The 13,863-nt window shown below is 37.4% G+C and overlaps 1 protein-coding gene across 8 annotated transcripts in view; it reads right to left on the bottom strand.

Annotated features, from left to right (window-relative positions):
• Nucleotides 1-13,863, bottom strand: part of INVS (inversin) — a 99,075-nt gene that overhangs the window by 72,653 nt on the left and 12,559 nt on the right. For 7 of the 8 annotated variants that reach the window (XM_080378567.1, XM_080378568.1, XM_080378569.1 and 4 more), the window contains exon 3: nt 11,533-11,699. In XM_080378567.1, coding sequence (XP_080234693.1) covers nt 11,533-11,699 — 167 coding nt within the window. Of the gene's footprint in view, nt 1-11,532; nt 11,700-13,863 lie in introns of those variants that run through there. The other variant, XM_080378562.1, reaches the window with a different exon arrangement.

Here is a 13,863-nt window from a genome sequence, read left to right as displayed (position 1 = left end):
GACTACCGTTTGTCAATAAAAACATTCCAGAGATGCAAATGCTCATGACTCTGCTCTCCACTAGGCTGTACTGACTCCCTTTGTACAGAGCTCTTCTCAAGCCCAGACAGAAATTCCAGGAAAATTAACCCCAGAAAACCAAACTTGAGCTGGGAAGCGTTCCTACCAGGCAAGGATTTGCATCATTAATAAAGGAATCCCAATACTAAGCTACGTGACAGAGAGATGTTACGGTTATTATTCCATTTAATATCTACACAGTTTTCCTTTCTTTTTAGTGGGCTGATATAAACCAGAACTACATCATTTGAATTTATAAGTTTTCTTCAATTGTTTCTCAAGGAAAAAAAAAGTCCATTTCTAGGACAATATGCAATATCTAATAACACAGGACTTCACAAATCACATCACTCCAAGGCAAACTGAAAAGCAGCAACAACATTGATTATTTTTATAGCAGTACTGTGCAAAATCATTAACAACAAAATCAGAGGCACAGTCCTTAAACTAAGGCTGTTTAATACAACAAGCAACAGGAAAAGAAAATTTTAAAACCCCCTAAAATTAGGCACCAAAACCACAGGAACTCTGTTAAGATCATGCAAACACAAAAATAATGTGAGTAAAAATACACAAGTTCTTGAAGCAGTTAAAAAGAAATTAGAACTCCCGTGCCATAATTAATTTGTTGATTTCTCAACTATATTAAAAATACGTATTTTCCAGCAAAGGATTCCTATGCTTCTGAAATTACTTACTAACAATAAAATGACATTAAATCAAATTACATTAATACTTAAATAAAATAAAAGCTTCTTTAGTCAAGGAAGACATAAGATGAATATCTACTATTCTATTTTGGAAAAATCTACAGTTTAATTGAGGAAAATGTTTTTGTGTAACATCTAGGTCATACAGATACAGGAAACTACATGCAAGTGCAATACTACTCTTTACAAAAATCTACACACTGTAAAACGATTTACTCAGAAAAAAAATAATCAAATTGCATAGTATTTGTCCTAGGAGTGTTTTAACTTCTTAGGTTTACAAAATACTCTTAGGGTTGAACACATGTACTAATGTTTCAATCAGACACAGCTGATTAAATACTTTAAAAAGATGGTCATTTCAGTACAGTATTATCACAAAATAGAGATATTTAAATGAACAATTTGGCAAACAGATAGCTTAGATTACTACTGTCTGAAGAAAAACTGAACCTACAGGACACTGAAGTAAGCTTGGTCTCACAGAACTCAAGGAAACAAGTAAAAAACCTGAAAAGCTGAAATGTATATAATATTTCTAGGGATAAGTTTAAATTATTATTATTATACTACTCTAAAATGTACTCCAAATATAATAAATCACTGCAAAGAGAAGAAAAATATTTTAACTTTCAAATAATGTAATGTACCATTTAGTAGATAAATTTTTATTTAGATTGATTAAAAGCCCATTTTCAATGGGTTAGCTCAGAATTAGTTCAGAATTCCAGCACCAGACCCCCACAGAAGCACCTGTGCTGAAGGAGACACACCTTGGGGGCTCATCCCACCCAACCCTCCACACCCGGGAGAACAGAGCACATTCATTCTAAATATTTATTTGCACAAAGACATTTGTCCCTATACTGTGACTGTGAGTCCAGAGTGTTCTCAGGAGGTGATCAGGTTTTTCAACATCAAAAACTCCATTATTGTTTATATTATAAACCTCCTACTTGTCCTAGATGACAGTCACTACTAGGTTTTGGTTTTATTTAGCAGATTCTTATTCTTTTTAACACATAACTTGTTTACAGAGGAACGGAATATGTATCATTCCCCCAATTTGGTTTTACCCAGTTCATTAAAAGTATTCTCATTTGGGCTTTTCCTCCCTTTTATTATTCTAAGAGCTTTTCTTCTTCTTTTGTTTTTTCCCCTAAATCTTTAACTGCTAAAAAAAATATAATGTTATACTAGAGGACTAGCTTGTGCCAAGTAGTGAAGAAAAACTACCGTTCTTAATGTCTAATCACATTAGACTTATTAACCCGATGAGTTGTCTCCCCTGTTATAATTCCCGAGTTTTCTTCTGCAAGACATACTTTTATTTGGTTTATGATCCCTATTCTTGAGAAGCGTGAATATTTTCCACTATTACAGGTTGGAATCAGAAATTATACACCACTACATTTTTCAAGTTATGTTCCAGGTGATGCACCTCTCAGAATCATATCTGAACATCCTTTACCTATAGCAAGAGTTAATCCATTCATCTTCACAAAAACCTTAGATTTATTCTTTGTTCTACTTTCAAATTGGGTTTGCAAACCTCACAATTAAAACAAAATGCTTCAGAATATGGATGCTACAATGATAGCTGCCAGTCATCAACTGCCCCTGACAACTGGAGTTCACCACTTCATTTGCATGTAAAAGAGAAGACACTACACAAGGCGCTACACTTAGTCCATCCCTTTCCACACAAACACACTCTGCTACACAGTATTTGTCTAAATACTCCACAGGTGCTCCTGCTGCAAACTCTCTCTTTAAGCCTCTCCCATTCACCTTCAGCTTTTGCTTCTACAATTCTAAATGGGGAAAACCAGTATTTTGCTATTACGAGTGGAAGTAGATAGAAGCATTCTGTCTACAGCAGACTGCAGAACAAACCTGTCAGATATTTATAGCATAAAGCATTTTAGCACCTCAGCTAGCTTGCTTTCTTTTGCACGATCCAATCCTATCCAAAGACAATAACAGACACTATGCTTTTTGTTTAGCCATGCCATAATTCCTTTGATGCTCAAAATGACTGCTGGGAAGTAGGTATATTCAGGGAGGTAGCCACAAATTGCAAGCAGTGTTTTCAAACATGTTTTATTAGAGTAAGTGTAGTAACCAACAGTTACTAAAATAATTTAAAAGTAAATTTTATATGTGCCGTAGCCTACAGACATTCATACCACATTTATCAGTGCAGTCTGTATAGAAACAGTCCAATCTTTAGCTACTCTGAAATTCTAATCTTGAAGTCAAAATAACTACTTTGGCATGTAAATTTTTGTATAACCTCATCTTAAAATGTGATTTCATTCTAACATAAAACCAGTGAGAAATCAGATTCAGATACCTTAGTATCTGCTGTGAAACTGAACCCTGGCTTCTAGAACAGTGTTTCCAGTTTCTCTTCTACAGACAAAAGGACTGGCTGGATTTTAACCACAGTCTGAAGTAGAGACAGATGATTGCTGGATATCAAATGACTAGTGATTTAACACTTCAGGAGAAACCAGCAACGTGCATGTTCTTGCATTGTTACGAGGCATGACAAAGTGTGCAAGCTGAAAATGTATTGCCTGAAAATATGAGAATAACATATCGGTCTTGGAAAGTAGCGCCCAAATAAGCTCTCTGTACCAACAAAACTGTTATCAAGCTTTCTGTTTCAATGATGCTGCTCTGTAATTTTTACTATAACTGACTTGGAAAGCCTTCCCTCTCCTTCACATCTATGATGCACTAATGAATCAAGATACAGAATTTTTTAAGCTGAATAATACACAAGACAGTGTTCTGACCATCCTCATAAGATCTAGTGCTTGATTTCCCAGAACCTTTTCAGAACAGTCATTTCTCTCTCTAGCTACATGCAAAAGAGCTTACCTAACGCTGGTGTCCACAAGATGCTTCCATCTTATAATATTTTGTGTGCATGATTATATTCTAAGCCACCCCGCATGTTTCAAGTGAGAAAGTGAAATTTAAGATGCTCTGGAGCTGGAATGCAGCTTTTCATAAGAGGAGATCAATACTTTGATTTCAAGATCACCTTTTCATACTTCAATATTTTGCTTACTGAGCACTAAATTGAGACAGGTTAATGCAAAGGCAAATGGAAGTACTAATGAAATCTAAAGAACGCCTGAAGCAGAACTAGAGATATATAAGATTGTGAAAGAAAGCCAAAGCTGCTATTTATTGCACACTAAAAAACTTCAAAAGGGTTCCCTTGTCCTCCCTCAACTCAAACGGAATGATACAAAATCTTACCTAATGTTTTAAGAATAGTTTTCATGATGTCAGAGTTCATTTAGGAAGTTCCAGCCTGGCAAAGTCTTTGTCTGCTTTATTATTCTTCCTCAGAGGAGACAGCACAACTTTCTGAGGGACTATATCGTAATTTAGATCTCTGTAACAATGTGAAGTTTTTCTTCCTAAGCTTTTCCTGCAGTTATTTTTAACCATTTCAATAGGGCTTTCAGCACAGATCAATGGTAGTATCAGCACAACCAATAGTGAAAAGCATTTGGGAGCATGAGGACTTGTGCTAAGCAGGCAGAAAATAAATCGTTATTTTGTGGAGTTCATTTTCTATTGACTCACCAGTGAACAGTTTTGCGGTTGTGAAAAGGGCTCAGGGGAAAGCCATGGGCAGGCCATGGGCAGGCCCAACCCTGGGGCAGCTAGTATATCTGTAATACAACACATACAAATCACATAGAAGGATCTGTACCTTCTGCCCTTGAGCATCTTCAGGCTGCTGCATGCACTAGAAAGAACCCTTTGTTCTGGAAAGAAAATATTTGTATCATGGTTATTGTCCATGGCTTAATTAAACACAGAGGAAACCATAGTCATGCATGTAAAAAACGCCACCTCTTCTGGCCGGCTGGCCAACATTCCTGTTTCACACCTTGGTTTGTTCAGATTTTTTGCATTTAGTCAAATTGTATGTTCACATGAAAGTATGCCAGAATGAATGTAAAGCTCATTCACACTCCATGAACCTATATGCACAGAATTAGTATTACTCATGAGCGCTCACTTCAGGGGGAACCTCACACAAGGTTGCCAGCTCAGGGAAAAAAAGAACATGAACTGACCACCATCACCTCTGAAAGGCACCGTGATTATTTATTTTCATGACATAGATTGGAAAATAAAAGTTAGAAGCACATGTACTCTTTTATGCAGTTCAAATAATGCCTTATGAATGATTTGAAACACTACAGCTCCACAAAATATATTTTGAAAAAGGTAGTGAGAGAAAAATCTATAAGCTTGTTCCCAGGCAATCCTCATTCAGGAGCTTTTAATACAAACATCTTTTACATGGACAAGAAAGAGGAAAGAACATGCTGGTTTGGGGGCTCTTGGACTACCTTGACTGTAGTCATTACATAAGACTTGGGAGTAAGTTTTCATAAAGTAACTGAATTCAAGTCTACTTTCTGTTTCCAGTTTTCTGCAATGTCTTATGCTTGCCACAGGCTGTCTTTTCTTACTTCCTTCTTTACCTCTATGGTTACTGGTGAGTGAGTATACAGGAATAACACTTATTTCTAGTTTAAGAAAAAAATACAAGTAAAGATCATTAAAATACACCCTTATACTTCACACAGAATTCCTAACTGCATCCTAGTGTACTGTTACTTATCAATAACTGTGTCAGCAAAGAATTAATATAAGCTACAGAATATTTAATGCTTCTAGATAATGAAAGCCACATTTTCCCACTGGGGTGGTATTAATCTTCCTGAAGCCAAAATTAATATCCTCTTGACAGTTAAGCATCCTGGTAAGATTATTTTAAGTGCATATTATTAGCATCCAACAACAAAACTATTGAATTTTTTCTTCTATCCTTGTTCACACAAAAGGCTGTGCTTGGGGTATTCATAGAGACTGTTACTTCCCCAGAGTAAACAGATCGCTAGTAAGTGAGCATTCTCTATGAGAAATTCTGAAAGAAGCAGGCCTGATTTTTTCATACATTAAACTAGAATTACTCAATGAAAGATAAATGAAAAAAATCATATACCAATATTTTGGATATGTAGAAACATTTCCATTCAGAAGTATCACATGCAGGTGTTTAAGCAAGTTCCAATTTAAGACTAGAAGCAAATTGCTACCAGAATGCTTACAAGTGAAAAAGAATGTCTGTAGTTAAACTGCGATCCCAGTACTCACATCCATCTCCACAGCATGTTTATTTCACAACAATATAAATTCTACCAGCTTAAACGATTTGTACCCACATAATAATAAAATTCCTCAGTGTGAAATCACTGGAAAATCATGTTCATGATTTTACTTCTGTTGCAATCAGTCACTGTTTCAGCTCCCAGTAAGTTCTATCTGTGTTCATGAAGGAACAACTATTCTCTGAAATTCCTACAGCAATCTTCACAGGTGCACTCCTGCAATAATGTGTATCATCTTCTGGTGGGTTTGGGGGTCTTTTTTTGTTTGAATGCTTTTTAAATTTAATTTTTTTGCAATTAACGACTTGACCTCTCTTTTTTGTTGTTGGGTGGGGTTTTTGGTTTTTGTTGTTTGGGTTGGTTTGGGGTTTTTTTTCTGTAAGGGTGTGCACCCTTTCAAATTGCTTGGGAGACTGTCTGAGAGAGACAAAAACGTTCTAACTTTGTAACAGAACAGAAGAAAACCCAACAAGAAAAACAAAGTAACCTCATTTACGTGGCCTTCTGTCTACAAAGACCGAATCACCTCCATCATAAGGCTGATGAAGAAAAGACAGATACTACAAAAGATCATGTGAATGAAAACTGGAAAAAGATGACTTGCTAAACAATGTATACCTTGAGTTAGATTCATTTGTCACAATGTAGACATTGACAACATCAAGATCTACATCAGTCAGATGCCTAAAAGGATGACTGAGCTCGTCAGTGTGTCCTAAGGTACTCATTTATACTATTGGGTGAACGAACTGCACCCTAAACTGCATTAACTTTGAAAGTGATCTAGATGACTAACACAATGTAGATGTCCACATTGTAAATTTCTGCAGTTACATGAGATTCTCAACCATCACCTCACATTGCATTGTAGTGCGTTTTGCCTATTCTCCATCAAGAGAAAAGATGTATTTGTTACATTTAAGCAAAGAGTTTAACTTTCCGACTCCTTATTCACACTGAGAATCTTTTTTACACTAACAGATGTGTAAAGCTTGTAACACGAAGGATGTTTATCACCACATGAAAGACTTACCATTAAGAATATAATTGTTATCATTAAGCAACTACTCATCAAAGGTTATCATATCAATGTATAAGCAAAGTTGTTTTCAAAAAGCATTCCTATTTCAAGTAGTACTAACAGCTGATATTTCTGACCCTACCTTATTAACTTCAGGAACTTTCTGCAAAGAAAGGCGTGAGAACATGTACACTTAGCCTGCTATCACAGAAAGGTGGCTAGCTGCACCGGTAAGTCAGGGAATATCCTAACTCTTACTTCCTGCAAATGGTCCAGAATGTCATTAATGAAGTCTGAGAGAGAGAGATTACAAGAACCCTTTGTTGAGAACCTGGCACATCTTTCCAGGTAACTATTGCTTTATAGACATGCTCCAGTGACAAAAACCATTTGGACACAGCACAGCAAAACAAGGACAATACAGCAATTTTGAGTTCAGAGACCTCAGTTTTCTCATTAACGGGTCAAGATGACCTAGATATTAAAACTGCATTAGACAGGGTTACCAAAATCATCAGACCACCTTCACTTTTTACCTACGTTGAAATCCTTGGAACTGAAAGAACACGGAACAGCACAGGTCAGTCTGCCTAGCTGTTCCATCAGAAATATTTTCTGTGGAGACTATATCAAAGGCAGAAATTTTGATAATGCTTATTGATATCCAAAGCCAAATAGAACTATTTTGACAACTCACAGTTCTGAAACATGGCTTCCAGGACATGTTTGGGACAACAAGCAAAAACATCTAAGTGCACCAGAATACCTGGGAGGAGGTCAACTACACAACTGCAAGTAACAAACTACTTAAAAAGGAGTTAGAGGTGCCATCAGGAAAAGATGAAGGATTAAGGAATTATTGTGAGATTCTCTATCACATCAGATGTTTTGCATGTCACATGGTACAAACTGCCCTTTACGATTGCAGCAAGACATAAAGGAAGTTGAAAGCACATGCAGTTAATGGATATTATGTCAAGACAAAATATCTCATCTTAAATAGCTACAATACAAATCGCCACAATATAAGCATACAGATAAAGATTTAAACAAGAATTTAGATTGTTTTAATATGCTAAAATGTATTTTAAAAACCTGGGGGAAATTTAGTGTTTCAAATTAATTTTTTAATATGATTAAAATGTTCATGTGCCTATCAGGTCATAAAATCTAAAGCCTGTATGAACACCAGGCAAGTACAGTATCTTAACAGCAATTTTTATAAGTCTCTGACATTGTTACGTTTATGAAATACCTACCTTCAAAAGATTAACATTCACAGCAAGCTGGTCACTTAGAAATATGAAGTTAACCCCTGTACACTGGAGGCAAGGTTATGATGACGACTAAAATATTTCATCAGGGTGTTGTGTTATGTAACCAAACTCAACTGTAACCTACTGTAACTAATTACGAGGGTAGTCAAGTAATGTAATGCATTACTATACACATTTCATGAATGCATTCACACTATTTTTTAATAGTTAACATTTCTACCTATAGAATTTGTAAATTTAAAATATTAAATGAACACTTAATTTGCAGTAAGGGATGCAGTAACACAGACCACCTAGTCCCTATGGACTTCCAGCAAGTCTAACTGAAGAATGTCACCTTATTATCATCTTCCCAATTGGTTTTCTATTTAATCTCTATTTAATTGCTCCTTACTAAATACTGTGACCATACTATAGTTACCGTTATGTAAACCTAACCAAAATAAAACAAAAAAAACGTGCAGAGTATATTAAAAAGTATATAAAACATCTGAACAATGTGAATGATTATGAATAGGTGAAAAGATTCTATAAACAGAAATGGTTTGCTACAAAAATCATGGCAGACATTCTAACTGGTACCAAAAGACACAGCTTACATAGCCAAAACAACTTTACCTTTTGAGCAGTTACAGTTTTAAGCATACTATAAAAAGTAAAATACTAAATAAAAAGCTATTCTTCGCAGGTTGAGTTTTTAATCTTCTCTGTGGAGTCTTTTTCACAAACATCATGGTAAGCTAGCCAACTGTCCTGGTTTCAGATGGAATAGAGTTAACTTTCTTCTTAGTAGTTAGTACAGTGCTGTGTTTTGGCTATGATTTGAAAACAATGTTGATAGCACGCTAATGGTTTTGGTTGTTACTGGGTCATGTTTACACTAAATCAAGAAATTTTCAGTTCCTTGGGCCTTGCCAGTGAGGGGGCTGGAGTGGCACAGAAAACTGGGAGGGGACACAGTCAGGGCAGGTGACCCAAACCAGCCAAAGGGATATTCCATACCATATGACATCATGCTGAGTATATAAACTGGGGGAAGAAGAAGGAAGGGGGGGGACATCCAGCATTATGGCATTTGTCTTCCCCAGTAACCGTTACGCGTGGTGGAGCCCTGCTCTCCTGGGGATGGCCAAACACCTGCCTGACGATGGACAGTAGTGAATGAATTCCTTGTTTTGCTTTGCTTGCTTGCGCAGCTTTTGCTTTACGCTTTTCCCCCACCTTTCCACTTTGTTATTATTGTTAATATTTTTATTGTTATTATTGTTCTTACCTCTTTATTCTGTTTAAATTATTAAATTGTTCTTATCTCAACCCTTGACTTTTACATTCCTTTCTGATTCTCTTCGCCATCCCTCTGAGTGAGGGGGAGTGAGCAACTGGCTGTGTGGTGCTTGGCAGCCAGCTGGGGTTAAACCACAACACCAACCCCTCTTTTTTCCCTCCTCCTGTCAGCAGTGTACTTATTCTCCTCTAACTATGGACACTTCCCCCAGCCCTAAACATACTCAGAAGTTATTGCTGCTCTGAAGTTATACTTTAAATTACCTTTTATTTTATTGCAGAATACCTCCTTTATCACATCTTCAGTTGGACAATGTAACTAGACAATATAAAAGACTGAAATTGTAGAAAGAAAAACAGACAGTAATGCATTTCCCTTCTGGTCCTTTGAAATTATTTGGTATTCCATATGCTTGAAATTCCCAGACACAGCATTAATAATTAACAGTGTATGGCTTTATATCCACTGAAATTAACAGTAACATCCTAAAAAGTATCAGAGCGTACAGAATTTAGTCTTACAACTGACCATACCAAAACAGACAAAGACTATTTTTCCTAGAAAGTACAAGTTCTTAAAACAGCAATGGATTACACTGTCTCTGCAGGCATATACAAACACACTCAGCAAAAACACTTACAAAAAAATAACCCTCCAAAGATTTACCTTGGGATGGGCCAAGTTTTTAAAAGACTCACAGCATTGTTTGCCTCTAAAATAATGAAAGCCTCTAAAGATACAACATGCTCAATCAATACAAGAAAATCTCCTTTATACCTCGTATTGGGTTTGTGTGGCAAAGTTTTGGTAGTGGGGGAGCTAGAGGGGTGCCTTCTGTGAGAAGGTGCTTGAAGCTTCCTCTGTGTCCGACAGGGCCAATGCCAACCAGCTCCAAGATGGACCCACCACCGGCCAAGGCTGAGCCCATCAGCAACAGTGTAGCACCTCTAGGATAACACATTTAAGAAGGGGGAAAAAAAAATGCTACAGCAACTGCAGCTGAAGAGAGAAGTGAGACTATGTGAGAGAACTACAGATACGCAGGTCAGCGAAGGAGAGGGAGGAAGTGCTCCAGGCACCAGAGCAGAGATTCCTCTGCAGCTTGTGGTGAAAGACCCTGGTGAGGCAGGCTGCCCCCCTGCAGCCCATGCAGGTCCACAGTGGGTCAGATATCACCTGCAGTCCCTGGAGGACCCCATGCTGGAACAGGTGGATGCCCAAAGGAGGCTGTGACCCCCTAGGAAACCTGTGTTGGAGCAGGCTCCTGGCAGGAGCTGTGGACCCATGGATTGGAGGAGCCCACACCAGAGCAGGTTTGCTGGCAGGACCTGTTACCCCACGGGAAACCCATGCTGGAGCAGTCTGTTCCTGAAGGACTGCACCCCATGTAAGGGACCCATGCTGGAGCAGTTCACAAAGAACTGTAGCCCATGGGAAGGACTCACACTGCAGAAGTTCAGGGAGAACTGTCTCCCATGGGAGGGATCTCACACTGGAGCAGTGGAAGGGTGTGAGGAGTACTCCCTCTGAGGAGGAAGGGGCAGCAGAAAGTATGTGTGATGAACTGACCGCAACCCCCATTCCCCATCTCCCTGTACTGCTCAGGGGGAGGAGGCATAACATTTGGGAATAAAGTTGAGCTTAGGAAGAAAGGAGGGGTCAGGAGGAAGGTGTTTTTAATATTTGGTTTTGTTTCTCATTACCCTACTCTGATTTGATTGGTAATAAAACTAATTTCTTCCCCAAGTTGAGTCCATTTAGTCTGTGATGGTAATTGTTGAGTCATCTCCCTTTCGGTATCTCAACCTGTGAGCCTTTGGTTAAATTTTCTCTCCCCTGTCCAGCTGAGGAGGGGAGTGATAAAGCGGTTTTGGTGGGCACCTGGCATCCAGCCAGGGTCAACTCACCTCATACCTGTTGAATGCCAGCAGTTTATACAATGGCTGAGCACTTGTAATGTAATTACCTTCTGTGCAGCAAGATGGAGAGCAGTTCTTCTACTACGATCAGCTCTATTAACATCAGCTCCAGCCTTCAGCAATGCCTCTGCACAGTCCAGCCTGTCAGCCAATACACAGTACATAAGTGGAGTTCTTCCGAACTGGTCCTCTTTATCTTTCAGCTCAGGGTTTCCTTAAAAAAAAAAATAAATCAAAAAATCACATAAAACAGTTAAGTCTATGAGTATGTAAAGAAAGCTAGTACTTTTTTATTAAAAGGATATCTTATTATAAAGGAACAGGAACAAGGTGATCAACTCAAAGTTACTACTTTTCACGCTGTTTTTACTGACATTTATAGAACATTTCAGAATATATTTACAGAAAAAAAGTACATTGAGAAAACTTTAGTTCCACAAATACACTACCACCAGTAACATTCTTCAATGGCATAATAACAAATAATTTAAAAATAGTTATTCAGATCTTAGCTGAAAAGATTACCTTAAAAAATATCAACAGCACATAAACCGAATAGTCCTTCTGAAACCTGTAAACACTGTAACTAAAACAAGATCTGAAGCCTGCTCACAGCAGTATTTATTTAAAAAGCATAAACATGCCAATATTATATCAATACAATTATTTACTTCATAGTACTTTACAATATGGAAACTACTAAAATAATTCTCAAGCTGTCTTGAACTGGTAAGGTTAATAAGGCAGTAATTCAGCTAAATGAGAAGTCTGAAGTCTTATAAAAAAAAAGATCAAAACATTGTATTCTTATTCACAGTCAAAAAGAACCCTCCGAACATACTAGTGTACACCTTTCACTACAGAGTTTTGTATTTCTATTATGTCACCACATAGAAAGTAGCACCGATAAATTCATGGGTATCAACTAGCCTACACATCCCAACTCTAAACGCATCTCTCACATAGCAACTTTGTCTACAACTACTCAAGGAACACTGAATTTTAACAGGCAAGTTTAGTTTTCTTTTTAAATATTCCCTTGTTTGCATGACTTGATGCTTCAAAAGAACTCCAGCAGAAGCATGCTTTTCCTTTACAAACACCATCTTCACTCTACCCCAGCATATTACACTTATCTACATATCCAGCAACTGTATTCTTAATTATAATTTCTGTTGCTTCACCCACTGAAGAGGCAAGCAGATGAAGTGTGAATCAAGGGGCATGTCAAGAATTAAAACTCATTCCCTACCAACCAAGACTCTCACAAAAACCGCTGTTAAGCAGGATATTACCTGTTAGACAATCATTTGCTTGCTCACTCCATTTCTAAGTTCCTTTTAAACTGTTGAGTAAATACCACATTGTTCTTATGATTAATTCTGTAACATTTTCTCTTGCTTAGAAATTGTGATTTGCGTTGAGAAAACTCTTTCTGCTCTGTCAAGAACTGCTTAGGAACCTTTCCAAACCGTTCTGTGAATGCAAATATAGAAAAATTTCTTTTCGTTCTTTGCCCATGGCCTTGTCTCTTCCCTGACTGCCCCTTCACCCTGATAATCCATTAGTTTTAAAACTAATTTTTATGCCTCTAGCAAATTATTCCCAAATATATATATATAAAAAAATTAAAAACCAAAATTATTTTACTGACTCGCATCTACCTTCCTCAGACACTGGTTGTTTTTTGAACACCTTCTTGGTTTGTAAGACACACCCTCACACTGCTGTTTAGCCATGATTGTTTCTCTTTGACCTTCCTCAATGCTTTCTTCCATTAAGTGCTTTGGCATTCACTTTACACTGCAAGTTAGGAGCTTACCCTTTAGACTCATCTTTAGATTCTTAGTAGTAAGAGTTTTCATTTTGATGTCCCTCACCATTTTTAGAGTACACAACTATAGCTGGCTGCTCTTGCTTATCTGTATACTCTGGCCAAGAGTTACAAAAATCTCGCTTAGTAGCACTGATTCAGGTCCTACACAGCAGTCAAAAGCAACTCGAGGGTTGGTTCTTTTCTGGGTTCACCAGATTTTCTGTTGCCAGCCCATTCATGATTTCTAAAAATTTAGCTTTAGGATCATATCCTCAATAGCCATTTACCCAAAGCATATGAAAGTAATCTTCATTACTATTGTGTCTCCTGTCAGTTCAGACTCTCTGATCTCCCTTAGCATATCACACATATCACCATCTGGTCAGATAAACAGTAATAAAATGTTAGTACTACAGTTTTTTATTTAGACCTGTAAATGCAATCATTAAGTGGTTTGGTTTGGGGTTTTGGTTGGGGTTTTTGTTTGTGTTTAAGCTTGATTTATATGTCATTTGTTACTTATTCGAACCCAAGGCTTGCTTTCTGTTTTGGTTTTTAGATG

This window comes from Falco punctatus, assembly GCF_963210335.1.
Source record: "Falco punctatus genome assembly, chromosome: 3".
In the NCBI taxonomy this organism is placed as follows: Eukaryota; Metazoa; Chordata; class Aves; order Falconiformes; family Falconidae; genus Falco; species Falco punctatus.
The sequence above is the reverse complement of the archived record's forward strand: the minus strand, read 5'-3'. Positions and strand labels throughout refer to the sequence as shown.